The sequence below is a fragment of the Adiantum capillus-veneris genome, chromosome 5 (genome assembly GCF_014529385.1).
Source record: "Adiantum capillus-veneris isolate H3 chromosome 5, ASM1452938v2, whole genome shotgun sequence".
Classification (NCBI taxonomy): domain Eukaryota; kingdom Viridiplantae; phylum Streptophyta; class Polypodiopsida; order Polypodiales; family Pteridaceae; genus Adiantum; species Adiantum capillus-veneris.
In genome coordinates, this window is record NC_140935.1 from 173437785 (window position 1) to 173454446 (window position 16662).

General features: G+C 44.4%; 1 protein-coding gene across 1 annotated transcript in view; it reads right to left on the reverse strand.

Moving 5' to 3' along the window:
* The window catches only part of LOC147458574 (glycosyltransferase-like KOBITO 1), a 33579-nt gene extending 17266 nt beyond the window's left edge, over positions 1 to 16313 (reverse strand). Inside the window, exons 1-6 of the mRNA XM_086513229.1 lie at positions 15678 to 16313; positions 15046 to 15195; positions 14867 to 14919; positions 14686 to 14794; positions 13920 to 14054; positions 13791 to 13835 (exon numbers count right to left, since the gene is read on the reverse strand). Of these exons, the coding sequence (XP_086369355.1) occupies positions 13791 to 13835; positions 13920 to 14054; positions 14686 to 14794; positions 14867 to 14919; positions 15046 to 15195; positions 15678 to 16013 (828 nt within the window). The 5' untranslated portion in view covers positions 16014 to 16313. The remainder of the gene's footprint in view (positions 1 to 13790; positions 13836 to 13919; positions 14055 to 14685; positions 14795 to 14866; positions 14920 to 15045; positions 15196 to 15677) is intronic.
* Between the last annotated feature and the right edge of the window lie 349 nt (positions 16314 to 16662).

Below are 16662 nucleotides of genomic sequence, written 5' to 3' on the forward strand. Positions count from 1 at the left end.
CATTTGGGCAGCCAGTGCATATTTTAATAAAAAAACCCACGAATTCAGCCCTTCCAGCGTACAGAATTCAGCATCATCGTGTGGGTTCAATATTTTCGCCAACCCCACCCTTTGCTCTTGTCGATTGACCACCTATGACCTACCGAATGGCTTCACCATCATCTGTGCCCCTGGTTTGCACACAAGCAGAGCCCCACAATGGTTCAGCACACTCTCTTCTCCCAGTAGCTATTGCTACATAATCGGCGATGGAGACAAGATGGCGATGACAATATGTCACCGAAGATCCGATAGCAATTTTCAAAAAGGAGATGGCAGCAATTTCATCAAGCCTCGCATCGGTTCACAGTCGCTTGGATCATATGCAAATGCAAACTCTTCTCGGAGTCAACCAACAGCTTCTTGGACAATACATGCATCTTCTTCCGACGCTTCAGTGGTCGACGAGCAAGAACCACTCAAACATAAGCCTTCAGAACCGAAATTTTCTCACCCAAAGCATGGTTTCTCAGAGACAACTAGACGCAAAGTATCATCATGCGAGCAGCAAAAGTCTCAGCATGAATATTCTTCGAAAAGTTACAATTCTAAGCAACAAACTTCTTATTAGAATCATCAGCAGCAAAAGCAGCAATATGAAGCTTCCAACAGATCATCAGCAATATCAAGATGGGCTTACTTAGTGGCACATATATCCGACCCTGGTCGAGTACTCGGTCGTGAACGCCGCGATGCTGGACAAGTTCCCCCTCGCGAGCCATACCTACATTTAAGTCTTTCTTATCTGATGGTGGTAAAGTTGAAGATTTACTGATCCTTTCCTTGTGCAAGAGAATCCTTCAGAGGTCTAAGAGGCGACAACTTCCTCAACCTCCCCCTTGTCAATTGGAAGCCTTAATACCCGTTGAGAAAGAAGAAGATTCAGAAGATTCCAGTTCTTGTGTGACAACGGACAAGCACATAACCCCTTCTTTGGCCGTGATCCAGGCAGGAAAAGTAGCCTCATCACCGCCCTTGGAAAAAACAGTCTTTGTTTCTGAACAGATACCAAATGCAGTGGTGAATGATAATTCTTCAAACTTATAGACTCCAGTCCTTGCCTTCAATGGTGCAAAGGATAAAGCGGATACAAACTCTTGCAGCACGACTTTAGTCGCTGCAATTGAATCTTTGAACACAACTTGTTCTATTGATAAACCTTTACAGATGGATATACCTCGAAACACTACTCTGTCTCAGTCTACGACATCCCTTCAAAAGGATTTTACTATTCCACACAAACCAATGGAATACCTTACAGATTTACAACCAATGGTCATCACTTAACAGAAAACTCAAGTTAGTTTACCAATAATTTCACTAGAAGCAGATACAGAATCAATCTTTTATTGGACAAAGCTCGAAGTTACAAATGACTTTGACAAAGGCACTTATCAAGTTGAAAATATGATTAATTTTCACTTTGGCAAAATAGTCATGGTCAATAACAGTGCCATAACATGGGACTAACAGAAAGAGCTTTGCATTGTCACGTGACACATCCCAACCCTATGTGTCTGTGGACAAGCTACACCACAGCAGGGTTCCCGTCAGTTCAATCAGTTTAGATTTGCAGTGATCTGGCACTTTTGTGAGTCTATTCGTAGACCGTGCATGCCAGTCACTTAGCATAGATGCATATCCTCCGGTTGCACACAGCATGACCATCAGAATTCCCATCAGAATCCATTAGCATCAGTTAGGGGAATTTTCCAGTGCATTTAGCCTATTTTCCTATTTATTGGGATTTTCACTTATTATTTTTAAGTGACTTTCCAACAAAAGTAGGTAGGGCAATTTTGCTAAGTTAATATATAAGCAAACCAAAGTTCACACTTTCTGGGAGAAGAGGCAGCAGGAGCTTCCCGCTCAACAGGCAACTTCTTAGCAGTACCCCCCCGCCGCAGTAGACCATCGCCATAACCTCCCTTCCCTTGGCGTTTCCAGGATCAGCATCGCCATCCTTCCCCCCTCAAGCCTGGCGTTCCCATCCCTACCTGGCAGCAGTCCCTCAAGAATTACTAACGCCAGCCAGCAGTCCAATTCAGCCAGCGTTTTTGGGATCGTTGATAACCAGCCTTTCCAGCGTTTTTGGATCAACCTGCGCAGCGTTTTTGGACCATGATTGGCAGCGTTTTCAGACAGGTTTGCAGCACCTAAACACGGCAAAGATTTCAGCCCTTAGAACCGCAACAAGCCAGCGTTTTCAGCCAAGGCAGCTTCTTCAAAAACGCAGCCTTGACCCCTGTTTTCCAGCGTTTTGTTCAGCCCTAATCTCCTCGTCAAAACAGGGAATTTCAGCCATGTGAATCAGCCCTAAGACCTCTCAGGACCGCAGCAGTTACCCCCTTTTTACAGCAGATAGAAGTAGACCAATTCAGCCAAAAACAGTCCATTTTCAGCCACCAAACAGTCCCCGAATTCAGCGATTAGAAGCCTACAGATTTCAGCCATCGAGTCGCCGTCGTCACCACCGTCGTCGTCACCGGCATAGTCCCATTGCATCAATCCATTGCATTTGCATTGTACGCATTTGTGCAATCAAAGAATAGACCACTCTCGCCGACGAGAGTGGGGCCTTCGGAGGAGGGTTTTACAACCCCTCGGTGTCGTATCTCTTCTCTCTCCTTCTCTCAGTCTCATTCACTTGCACGCACAATCCACTCACTTTGTTCGTGACCACAGCATTCTCATTAAGAACGGAAGGCTCTCCCTTCCATAAGAACTAAAAGGAACCTTGAGCAAATATGGATCACTCATCTTGAGAAAAACAACATTCATTCCGCTGCACCTAACATTGGTATCAGAGCTTTGGAAGTATTCTGCATTACTCAAGGAAAGAACCACAAGAACCACGAGAATATTTTTTTGCTGTTGCGATCGCACGAACCCAAGTTTACTTGGGCGTGGCGATTCCTAATCGTGTTTTGTTGAAAAGTGACAGGAATCCCAAGAAAGAAGGGCTTGTCCAGCCTCCCCTTGTGTCTCTTTTCACTCATTGAGAGCGGACAGTGCACTTAGCGGCCGGCCAATCGACGTGAGGTGGAAAAAAGCAACCTTGGTGTGAGCGCAAGGCCGCCAAGGGGTGCGCCCGCAGAAAAGGGTAAAACTCGGGTGAAGAGAAGATCCTTCTCCAACGCGATTTGCAAGCAAAAGAAACCCTCAAGAACCTCAAGAACCCAAGATTCTCACGAATCAAGGACCTCAAGACCCTCAAGAACCAAGTTCCTCGCGAGCTTAAGACCCCAAGATCATAGTGCATGGTCGTCACCCGAAGGGGCATGGATACTTTGCCTTCAGGTGATGAGCATGAGAGAGGCGACGAAGGATTCTCCCCACCATGAGGTTTTTCCAACCCTCCCCCTTCGCCATCTACGCCAGACCTTATGGAGGCCATGATGAAGCAAATGATGGCCATGATGGATCGACGGGACAACAAGCGCCTTGCTTTGGAACGCGAGCGCGACGCAAGAAAAGAAAGAAAGGAACTAAGGAAGGAAGAAGCCGCAACAAGAAACGCAGCATTGGAGGCCGATCGTGCTGCGCATAGATTGGCTATGGAGGCCGAGCGTGAAGCTCAAAGGGAGCTTCGCAATCAAGAATTTATTGCCCAAGTCCTAGCCTCGAAGACCGAACCACCCAAAGATCGTGGAAGTTCGTCAAGTGGCGCAAGCCACGACGCGGATTCCAACCATCCAGTTACAGAAAAGTTGACTTTCAGTAAGTATGACGGTAAGATGGATGCTACAGTGATTCATTCTTGGTTGCATCAATTTAATGCTTGTTTTGCGACAACTAAGAAGACAGGGAATAGCAAAGTTTTGACGGCAGCTATGTACCTTGCCGGTGATGCCATTAATTGGTACCACGCATGGCAAGAGGCACAGCTAGCCGCGCACCTAGAGGCAGCCGACGATTTCACGCCCCTCTCTTTTAGTTGGGCTGATTTCCAAGACAAGCTCAAGGCGCGGTTTATGCCACCTTAGTACCTCGCACGATTGAAAGACCATTGGCGCGCTCTCAAGCAAAATGGTATGCCGGTTATGTCTTTTTCTAATCGTGTTTTGCAGCTAGGTACCCAATTACGCATGTCAGATGATGAACGCAAAGAGGCTTTTCTCTTTGGATTGGACGAGTATATCAAGTACGATGTCGAGGTATTCGATCCAATCGATCTCAACAAGGCGGTGGCGATTGCTCTCGCACAGGAGATGAAGCACAACAAGGGAAAGCCCAAGGAGAACAAGACTTCCACAAGTACCTCGCAGACTCCTCAGAACGGTAAGAATGGTAAGAATGATAACTCTTCTAACCACTCTACCAACAGTATCTCATCAAAGAATTCTTCCAATGAATCTAAGGGTAAGGCTAACACAATTGCTAAACCTAAGCTTACTCCAGATGAAAAGGTAGCACAAGGAATTGTAGGAGGTTACATCACTTCGGAAGAACAAAGCACGTATTCTAAAGAAGGTCGTTGTTTTCATTGTCACATTAAGGGTCACATAAAAAGAACATGTCCTAAGCTTGAATTGAATGAATCTAAAGAACCCACAGCACCCACTACATCTGTCAATGCAATGTATGATAACACGATTGTGCCCACAGTTTCTCAGGACCCTCCAATTGATGATTTTCTCATTAAATGTTATGGTCGTACGTCAGGGCACCGTTTTGTCATATTGTTTGACCCAGGTAGTATGCATGATGTAATCAGCCCCTCTCTTGTTGAGAGAGCCCGCCTTGAAGTTAGTCCGAGATCTCCTATCGAGGTCTCTTGCTTTCGCCCTCGTATGGACGCTCTCATCATGAAGGAGTGCCTTGATGTGTTGTTTGCAATTCAATAGACTGCCTTCACTAGAAGATTTGTTGTTTCTCCTCTCTCAAGATGTGATATGATTTTAGGCATGAAATGGTTTCGTGAAATCAACCCTCTCGTTGATTGGGAGGCTAGCACTTTAACTCTCAATGCCAAAAGTGATTCTCCTACTGTCTTTCATGGAGTGGATACTTCTCCTTCTCCATCTCTCATTGCTAATATGCAGGACAAGATTGAAAGAGTTCGAGATAAGGAGACTCTCTTAGTCTCTTTTTCTCCACAGCATGACACACAGGATTTGCATGATGATGTGAAGCATGATGATGATTTGAATGACAATGATAAGCATGATGATTTGGATGCCAATGATTTGCATAATGATTTGGATGACAATCACAAGCATGATGAATTGCATGAAGATGATGTGATTGTTCACAAGGATGATGTGTTAGTTGATGCTTTTTCTAGCGAAGCTAACCTCGTTGTAGATTCGATCAATCACCAAGAATCGATCTTGGCTTTCGAGTCAAGGTCCACAGATCCCCCACAAAAAGATTCGATAGATCACGAAGGATCGATCTTGGCTCTCGAGCCTAGGTCAACAGAACCCCCTCAGAAAGAACCCACTCAAGAAGAACCCCTTCAGGAAGCACAGATCTTGGCTCTCGTGCCTAGGTCTCATGAACCCTCACAAGAAGTATTATGTGTTCGTATGATTGATACGCACACATTGTTCGAGTGTTTCATTCGTGAAGGTTTCCTGTATTTTAGTCAACATCGTTATGTGATCCCTTTTCCTAGGCATGACATATTGTATGTTGAGCACGTTTCTCTCATGGATGAGCACGAATGTATGCGGATTGTTCAGGAAAAGCTGAAAAGTTTGTATGTAAGGAAGTCGCATTCCATGTCTCTTCCTTGGCATGACACAATTTCCGAAAGATCACATGATAGTATGCGCACCAAGCATTGGCATTTCCAGTGTGATTTGCCACAGTTGATTGATTTTGATCAAACAGAACAGATTCGATCGCATTGTTTGCATGTGTTTGATGAACGGGTTGTCACTCCGTCTCTATGTTCATCTACATTGCATACACAGTCTTTAGAGCCGACACGATTTTTTTCCTTCACTTTACATGGAATGGGTATGTTCATGGTTTTGTGTTGGAGATGGTTTCAGGAATTTTCAGCCATGGAGATTCGTGAAGACGAAAGAAGTAGGACTCTAAACGAAGTTGAAGCTAGAACGGAGATTCAGAAGACTTTGAGTCGCTTTCGGCGCGGCCCAAAGAAGCAAGCGTTGTAGACCTTTATGAAGTTCAAGTATCGCTCGACCCACACAAAAGAGTGGGCCGGCGAAGAGTCCCTTCCAGGATTCCGGATGCTATTGGCGATCTCCCTCGACGCCATACAGTTCGGTACCAATACCTCACTTTGAAAAGGAGGGGATGTCACGTGACACATCCCAACCCTATGTGTCCGTGGACAAGCTACACCACAGCAGGGTTCCCGTCAGTTCAGTCAGTTTAGATTTGCAGTGATCTGGCACTTTTGTGAGTCTATTCGTAGACCGTGCATGCCCAGTCACTTAGCATAGATGCATATCCTCCGGTTGCACACAGCATGATCATCGGAATTCCCATCAGAATCCATTAGCATCAGTTAGGGGAATTTTCCAGTGCATTTAGCCTATTTTCCTATTTATTGGGATTTTCACTTATTATTTTTAAGTGACTTTCCAACAAAAGTAGGTAGGGCAATTTTGCTAAGTTAATATATAAGCAAACCAAAGTTCACACTTTCTGACAGAAGAGGCAGCAAGAGCTTCCCGCTCAACAAGCAACTTCTTAGCAGTACCCCCCCGCCGTAGTAGACCATCGCCATAACCTCCCTTCCCTTGGCGTTTCCAGGATCAGCATCGCCATCCTTCCCTCCTCAAGCCTGGCCTTCCCATCCCTACCTGGCAGCAGTCCCTCAAGAATTACTAACGCCAGCCAGCAGTCCAATTCAGCCAGCGTTTTTGGGATCGTTGATAACCAGCCTTTCCAGCGTTTTTGGATCAACCTGGGCAGCGTTTTTGGACCATGATTGGCAGCGTTTTCAGCCAGGTTTGCAGCACCTAAACACGGCAAAGATTTCAGCCCTTAGAACCGCAACAAGCCAGCGTTTTCAGCCAAGGCAGCTTCTTCAAAAACGCAGCCTTGACCCCTGTTTTCCAGCGTTTTGTTCAGCCCTAATCTCCTTGTCAAAACAGGGAATTTCAGCCATGTGAATCAGCCCTAAGACCTCTCAGGACCGCAGCAGTTACCCCCTTTTTACAGCAGATAGAAGTAGACCAATTCAGCCAAAAACAGTCCATTTTCAGCCACCAAACAGTCCCCGAATTCAGCGATTAGAAGCCTACAGATTTCAACCATCGAGTCGCCGTCGTCACCACCGTCGTCGTCACCGGCATAGTCCCATTGCATCAGTCCATTGCATTTGCATTGTACGCATTTGTGCAATCAAAGAATAGACCACTCTCGCCGACGAGAGTGGGGCCTTCGGAGGAGGGTTTTACAACCCCTCGGTGTCGTATCTCTTCTCTCTCCTTCTCTCAGTCTCATTCACTTGCACGCACAATCCACTCACTTTGTTCGTGACCACAGCATTCTCATTAAGAACGGAAGGCTCTCCCTTCCATAAGAACTAAAAGGAACCTTGAGCAAATATGGATCACTCATCTTGAGAAAAACAACATTCATTCCGCTGCACCTAACATGGATGCAGAAGCACAACAACAATACACTCCTTCTCCCGGAGTTTTCTTCAACTACCCTGGGTTTTGTTTAAAGAGGGAGGGAATGTCACGTTTGTGACTTAGTTACATTACATACTTACTCATTGATGCAAATATGCGAAGTGCCATGCCAAGGAGAACCCCTACGCTTGGATGGTCACACCCCTTCGCCCAAGAGACGTGCCTCTTCGTCAAAAGCCACACTCCTTTGACGATTGGTCACACCCCCTTCGCTCTACGGGTGCGACTCTTCGCCCAATGGTTGCAGCTCTTCGCCGAAAGGATGTCTTTACGTATAAAGTTATGTCTCTTCACCAAGAGACATGTCTTTTCATTTGTGTCTCTTCGTCTCCTATATAAGGAGCCTATTGTAGTGAGTTTCAAGTCATTCAATCAATCAAACACAGAGTCTTTTGAGTCTTGTTTCTGAGTTCAGTTCAAGTTTCTTAAGTCTTAATCATGAGTTTAAGTACTTAATTAAGGATTAGTACCTAGAATCCTTACATGATTGTTCACAAGGATGATGTAGGTTGATGCTTTTTCTAGCGAAGCTAACCTCGTTGCAGATTCGATCAATCACGAAGGATCGATCTTGGCTCTCGAGCCTAGGTCCAAAGAACCCCTTCAGGAACAACCGATCTTGGCTCTCAAGCCTAGGTCTAAGAACCCTTACAGGAAGTACTATGTGTTCGAATGATTCGTCAGCGCGCATTGTTCGAGTGTTTCATTCGTGATCGTTTCTTGTATTTTCGTAAGCGTCTTTATGTGATCCCTTTTCCTAGACATGACATATTGTACGTTGAGCACGTTTCACTCATGAATGAGCACGAATGTATGCGGATTGTTCATGAAAAGCTGAAAAGTACGCATTCAAGGAAGTCACATTCCATGTCTCTTCTTTGGCATGACACATTTGTAGAAAGAGCACATGAAAATATGAGCACCAAGCATGGGCATTTCCGTTGTGAATTGCCACAATTGATTGATTCAGATCAGCAAGACAAGATTCGATCTCATTGTTTGCGTGTGTGTGGTGAACGGTTTAGCACTTCGTCTATTGGTTCATCTGCATTGCATGCACAGTCTTTTAGGAAGACGATATTTTTTCTAGTCACTTTACATGGAATGGGTATGTTCATGTTTTTGTGTTGGAAGTGGTTTTAGGAATTTTCAACCATGGAGATTCTTGAAGAAGAAAGAAGCATGACTCTAGACGAAGTTAAAGCATCGAAGGAGCTACTAAAGACTTTGTCGCTTTCAGCGTGGCCCAAAGAAGCAAGCGTTGCAGACCTTTATGAAGTTCAAGTATCGCACGACCCACACCTCAGAGTGGGCCGACGAAGAGTCCTTTTGAGGATTCCGGATGTTGTTGGCGATCTCCCTCGACGCCATACAGTTCGGTACCAGTACCTCACTTTGAAAAGGAGGGGATGTCACGTGACACATCCAACCCTATGTGTCCGTGGACAAGCTACAGCATGACCAGGGTTCAGTTCAGTCAAGTCAGTCAAGAATAGGAAGTGATCTGGCACTTTTGTGAGTCTGTTCGCAGACCGTGCATCACCAATCACTTAGATAACATGCATATCTTCTGGTTGCGCACAGAATGATTATCAGATTTCCATCAGAACCCATTCGGAGCATTTTTACAGTGCATAGACCTATTTTTCCTATTTTTGATATTTTTCACTTATTATTTTTACGTGACTTTTGTTGGAAAGTAGGTAAGGCAATTTTGCTAAGTTTGTATATAAGCAAACCATAGCTAGCACTTTCTAGCAGAAGAGGCAACAGGAGCACCTTGCTCAACAGACAACTTCTCAGCAAGACCAACCCCCACGACAACTCTAGCGTTTTCTCTCAACAAAAGGCCTAGCGTTGTAGAGATTTGTGCAATCATAAGTAGAACGCTCTCACCATAGAGAGTGGGGCCTTCGGAGGAGGGTTTTACGTCTCTGGTGTCGTATTCTCTTCTCTATCTCTCATTCTCACACACTTTCACGCACAGTGTCCATTCACTTTGTTTGTGTTCATTGCACTCTCTCATTAAGAACGGAAGGCTCTCCCTTCCATAAGAACAAAAGGAATCTTGAGCACAGTTCGGAGCACCCATCTTGAGCAAAGTTCAAACATTCACTTCCGTTGCACCTTACAAGGGATGCCAAAAGCAGAGCCCCAACAGCAGTTAAACTCAAAAGCATTCAAGCTTTAAAAGCTTTTAAAATAAAGCAATTGTTCCAAAAGCAACTGATCCCCAAAATCTTTCAAAAAAAAAGCATCAACGTAATTTGCGGAAGATCCATACAGCAATCAACGTAAAATTCGGACATGCCACGTCAGCACCGTACGGAAACTGCCACGTCAACATGTCAGCGGAATTTCGGAGGGCGGCCGTACTGCCACGTCAGCAACTGTCTGTACCGTCACGTCGGCAAATGCATGTGTATGTGTGTTTGTTCGGGGGCCTGCCACGTCACCAGTTTGTGACACGTACAGATCTGCCACTTGTATACGTTTGTGTTGGAGTTGTGGCATCTCAAGTGAACTGCCCAAAATGTTCCCATTATTTAGTTTCGCTTTTAGGTATTTATTTTACTTATAGTCTGGGTAGGGCAATTCACTGAGGTTGCTATATAAGCAACCCTCAGCCCCCATTGTATTATTACCAGTTCATTGCCAAGGTTGGTTGGTTTGCAGTATCTATGCCATTTCCCTCTTAAATAACAGGTCTTGATTTCAACTCCTCGTCGGCTAGATCTTTAAGGTCTCTTGGGATAGTTTCCTACAACGTTAAAACTCTCTTCTTCTTCCTTTTCTCTCTCTCTCTCTCTCTCTCTCTCTCTCTCTCTCTCTCTCTCTCTCTCTCTCTCTCTCTCTCTCTCTCCCCCCCCTTGGTCTACACACTTCCGTATCGTCGACTTCGACATGGTATCAAAGCTATGTGCTTAAAGGACCTTGGGCGAGCAAGGCGGTCCGGAGATGAGAGCCAAGGTGTGAAGAAGAAGAGCTCGCCACGACACTCTGCCCTAGCGTTTTTTTTTTTTAAATGTTGCGTTGCATTCTCCTTGGCATTTCCTGGCGGGCTTCCCCCTGCGACAACGTTTTGAGAGGTGCACCATTGTGGCCCTTGGCGGCGCCGGCTCCCACAGTGACCAAGTGCCCTGCAAAACGCTGCCCCCAGCAATCACCCATCATCTGCAGCAACGCCACCCCCTCCCGCTTGCGTTTTGAGACGTCCCACGCGTCCAAGAGCTTGACAACGACATCCACCATCTCTCCTTCCTGCAGGTAGCGTCTTGAAACACTGCGACTTCCCACGACCTTCAAGCTTTGTCCGACAGCATTCTAAAACGCTGTCCCCCAACCACCTCCCCTCCCTTGCGTTTTAGAACTCCATGCTGTGAGAACCCCTATTGTTGGCAACCACAAGCGGCCCATTTGGGCTAGGAGGAGACCTACCCAGGGTGGATTGTCGTAGGGATTTCGAAGTGGAAATTGTGGAGACTATGACTTCTCGAGAGGGTGTGGATTGGCTTTGGGCATTGGAGGAGCTTCGGGAGTTCATAACCCCGGAGAAGGGCATCGGACGAGTTTTCCTCGAGTGTGGCTTGGAAGCAACGAGGAGATTGGAGCTCAAGGGAGGGTGAGGAGCGGCTTGGGAGTACCATAGGAGTGAAATTGCTTGGAGATTTTGTGTGGCTTCGAGGAATTTTACGACCCTTGGAGTGCGAGAAGGAGCACAAGAAATTCAGATCTTGCAACTTCAACATGGCCTCCCCTTGCTTGAGCACCCGCGACGACATAGGCCAAAACCAACTATCGGCTATGGACAGCAGATCAACCATCAAGTTAGCAGCTTATGCATTAACACAGTTCTCAAGGAAACCAACAAATTGTTTGGCTCGAGATTGTGACGCCAAAAGCAAATGTACGAGTTCGCTAGAGGACAACAACAAAGGCAAGCTTGACATGGATGGCAATACCAGTACTCAATTGGCTGCCTTGGTACCCATGAGGTGCGACCACAGTTGTTATGAATGTGACTCGACGCTTTGTTTGGCTCGAGAGTTTGAAGCCAAAGGCAAAAGCAGGAACTCACAAATAGACAAGGATAAAGGCAAGCTTGACAGAGATTACGATAATAAAGATTTGATAGAGGAGATCGGCATGGCAGACGTGGCAGCGGCCACAATGGCCTCGAAGTCAGAGTTCTAGTCAAAGTGCAAGTGTCGCCACTAGCTTCAGCCAGAGGGATGTTTGTGAGTGGCACAGAGGGGCAAAGAAGTGCTCCGTATAATTAATTAGGACCCTTGTGTTGGAGTTCAAATTATCGGTGTTTGGACCCATAGGTCGGAGTCCAATCACATACATCTGGCAGGAAACCAATCACACGTATCAAACACTATGGATGATTGCACCAATCCATTGTTGTTGGTCGGATTATAGACAAAATGTGTTTCAAAGTTCATTATTTGGAAAGTATTTTGGACGTTATGTGTTCACAATTCATGAATGGGGACTTATAGTCTGGGTAGGGCAATTCACTAAGGTTGCTATATAAGCAACCCTCAGCCCCCATTGTATTATCATCAGTTCATTGCCAAGGTTGGTTGGTTGGTTCGCAGTATCTCTCTCTTTCTCTATCTTGTGCTTTCTCCCCTTGGTCTATACCCTTCCGCATCGTCGACTTTGACAATTTGGAACCACCTTGTGTAGTAAGTTGCTCTCTGGGATACATGTCAATTGGGTTTGCTACACAATAGTTTTGTTAACTAGATACAAAAAAAGATAATATTAAGATCGTTTTTGCGTTCATAGTTGTTTTCGATTCATAGTCAAAAGCTTTGAATGTTCAATCCTTTTCACCCCAAGGTTTGATCAAATTGCCCTCTATGTTTACAAAAGAGAAATGGCTTCGTTGTTTGAACTAGTTTGGAGCTTGGCAATTGTGAGCAAAGCCCTTTCAGCAAGGTTTGCATGATAGTGCACATTTCAAAGAGCCATAAGGCATCAAGTGGTGGTTTTTCACACAAGTATCATCGTGTTATGTATAACACATTCAAATAAGTATCTAACCATTATGTATTTGTTGATATACTCAATGTTGTACAAGACAAGCCACTGCCTTGGTAATGAGAATGAGCCAAAGGTAAGACCTTCCCTCATGTTTTTTTTGGGTTGTGGGTCTACTTGTATTGGGGTAACTGTTGCTAGGAGAGCTTGTTCAGCCTTGTTGCCTTGTCACCTCATCCTATGTTGTGAACCCATTGTTATCATCCTAAAAACTTTGTTATGAAGGAGGCATTGTTGTCAAGATAGCCGTGTTAGCATGTCAATCAATCCAATTTATGTCTATCCTATGTTCATTTGCGGTTGCAATGGCCGTGTTGATTGTTGGCCAGTCGTGTTATGTCCACCCATTGTTGTTGAAGGGGGCAGATTGTCATTGTAATACCCATTTGTTGTAGAGTGATTGTCCCAAGTCTTGCTTAAGGGGGCAGTTGTTGGTGGGTCTAGGCCACACTTGGGCTTCAATGTGAGCATCCTCTAGGTGTATTAAGCCTATACAAGGACAAATAAACCCTACTCAAACTCTCTTTTTTTATGTGGACTCCTCTACTTCTCCTCTCCTACCTTATCCATGTCTCTGCTACGCTTGCACCCACCATAGCTCCAATCTCTACAATTTATCCATGAAAATGAAAATATGTGTGTAACCTTGAAGCACTTTGTCAAGGTTGAGGCCAAATCTTAAAGATGAAGATAATTTGGTAATCATGGGACTAATTGATGTTAATGCTAATGCTTTGCCTTTTTTTAAGTCTTTACATTTATGCATAAATCTAACATAGGAGGGTACATTAGTGTGTAAGATGTGTGCGCCATATCAGACAAAATTGTTCAGTAAATAAATAAATGAAACCATGGGGCCAAAAACTCTTAGCAATCCTTTAAAAGCCTCAAGCTTAGAATGTCTTATGATGCAATTTTCTTTGTTCTGGTATTTTACTTACCCTAGGGTTTGTACAATCAAAAGGTTTCTGTCAAAGGATTTTCTTTTGTCCCAAATAAAAAAGACAGCAACTACTACTTTATACCTTAACAAAATAAGGAAAGGATACCAAAGCTCAAAGAATGCAAAGAATTCACCTGAGTAAAAGGATCAGTAATGTCATCCCGCTCGATGGCAGATTCCTACATAAGAGTCTCTCAAATTTAAAACACCAAAAAAGTCCCAGAAAAGACTAGAAGTAAACAATTTAAAAAGTTTCCACTTACATAATTGGGAAATATAACTGTATCAACATCTTTATCAACATCAGCCAACAGTCGCCTTAAGGAATATTCTCCTACACCAGCAGGATGAAGCAACTCATCAGTATCCAGATGGATAATCCAATCCATGCCAGCTTCCTATCAGCAAACCGAGGTCAATTAATACTGGCTGAACCTTTCAATGATGATCAGTGCACAAACACTATTCAGGGGAGGATTAAACAACGATGATGCTTTAGTTTTTTAGTAGGTTTTAAAAAACATTGGCCTGAGACTTGAGCTTCTTGTAAACATTCTTTGTTGTACTCAATAAATATTACACCTAAGTGCTCTAAAAAGTAGCACCAAGGACTGTGAGTCAATAAGAGAAACATCACCTATTTCAGTCAAAGAACTGGGCAATCTTGATGATTGTTAAAACCACACTGCAAAAGGATATCACTTTAGCAATGCAAAGCAAAGAACTCAAGGCTTGGACCACAGGAGATGGGAGGGACCTTTTGTTTAAGTTCCTATTCATTTAGCTTGTCAAGTTCCTTTGCAAGTAATTAACAACAAATTCTATTCATAATGCTCAGCATACATGTCAAACCGCAATGACAACACGGTCAACATCTCATCCCGCCAGCCTAAGCATCACCCAGACTTTATGTACAGGCTTAAAAAGACTAGCAGCCAGGCTTACCCAAGAAGCAAAACTAGAAGTTCTGACCTACAATCATATCAGCATTGCAACATCACATTTCCTTGCTTTAAAAGTGAAACATACCCGTGCCATAATAATGGCCATCTCCATGTTCAGGGATTGTTTCACAAAAAGCTCGTAATTACAAGGCCGGAAGAAAAAACTGGATAACCAGGTTTCATTCCATATACGGCTGCAACAAAGCAGTGAAATTTATTAATGGGAACGAGAAACCAATATCATAGACACCATTCATGACAATCACCTTTTCGCTTGTTGCTCTTCCAATTCTTTGGTCCGAAAAACAAGTTTCACACCCTGTAAAGAAAATCAGCAAGGGCAAGGTCAAGAATTCAAAAGCTGACCTTAACAATCAAACAAAACTAAACAGTAGTCTGGAGAGGCACAGCTATGAAAAGACTAGAAACTAAAGAAAACGCTTACAGGAATGCTGGAGAGAACTGCTGACACATTTACAGAGGCTGCTTTGCCCTCGACAAATAGGAAGAAATTGGTTACTCCAATGACTTGATGATAGAATAGCCAAGGTAAAATCTGATCTAAGCCACCAGCTGTGCTTGTGGTAATGCATATCTGTTAAAGAAGAGACAGCATGTAAATGTCTCTCATGAAAAGACAAGCATGAGACAGCAAGCCAATACACTATGCTTGAAGCACTGCATACAGGACATGTGTATGACTTTGTAAAACTGTAGTTACAAAGAAGCCGATCATTGACAAATATACAATGCACCTCAGCAGTGAAAAAATCCAATGGTATGGAGCACAGTCACCTTCACCATCACCACACCAAGGGACATCACACAACATTCCAAAAGCAATAAGAATTGAATGTAGAATCGTGCTAACAGACTCCTAAATTTTTGATCTCAAATGCTGATGTTAGCACGAGTGATGAATGGTCTAAACGCAGGACAGATCCATCAAAATCAATTAGACAGGAAAACTTTCATTCTGTCTATCCATAACAATTCAGCCATTGATATAGCCATCTTGATTCTGAGAAGATTCGTATGCTTCTTTCTTGTTCGCTAAAGCAAAGGCGAAAAGGCTACCTTTGGATGAGCCTGGGCAATGCGGTACTTCCAATCAGAGCGATATGGGAAGGCAGGGAAGGCAGATCGACCAAGGGGATCCGAGCAATCAAGGGTAGAAGGCGAGTGTGAGTTGGTGGGAGAGGTGCCTGGAAGCTTCGAATTGTCACCTGCCAAGCGGTTGATGGTAGCGGGATCATTGAGCTCTCCGCGCCATTGCAGGCTAAACGCAAAGGCTGCAAGCGCAAGCAGAAGCAGCGTCAACAAATAGAGCACACGATGTAAGGAAGAAGAAGCTGAAGAGGAGGATGCGCATGCTGCGGAAGATGGTAGCCTGGATCCATACACTCCCGCCATAGAAACTTCACACTATTCTCCTGCCCTCCCAAAATTGTCACTTCTCTCCCTCTCTCTCTCTGCTATCTCTCTCTCCTCATCTGTGACTTCCGCCCGTCTGTTTCGTTTTCCGTGCAAAGTGTCGTGGAGGGAACGGAGCGGTAAGAGGAAGGTGTCGAGGAGGAGAGCGAGGGAATGCAGGCGATCGTGGAAAGCTGTTGGCAGCGGCAGAGAGGTAGTCGCGGAAACCTGTTGGGGGAAGTTCTCGTGGGGGGAATGCAGGGAGCCTGTTGCGAGGAAACTCACGCAGAGATTGCTGGTCGGAGGGACAGATTTATTTTTGGGAAAATTACCAAAATACCCCTCTAATTTGTGGAAATTCCCAAAATACCCCTCAAATTTCACAAATTCCCAAAGTACCCCCATAATTTGTCACAAATTCCCAAAATGCCCTTCAAATTTTCCAAAATTCCCAAATTACCCCTGGTTGTGAGAGTAAATTTCTCCAAAAACAAAAAAAGTCGTAGCTTTTCATAAGAAGAGTGATTGTCTACCATACAGGATGCTAAAACTAAAATTTGAGTCAATTATGTAGGCTTTGGAGATGAATTGCTGCATTAATTTTAGACATATTTCACTTTTTTGTGTGAGGTAATTGGCGACAAATTAC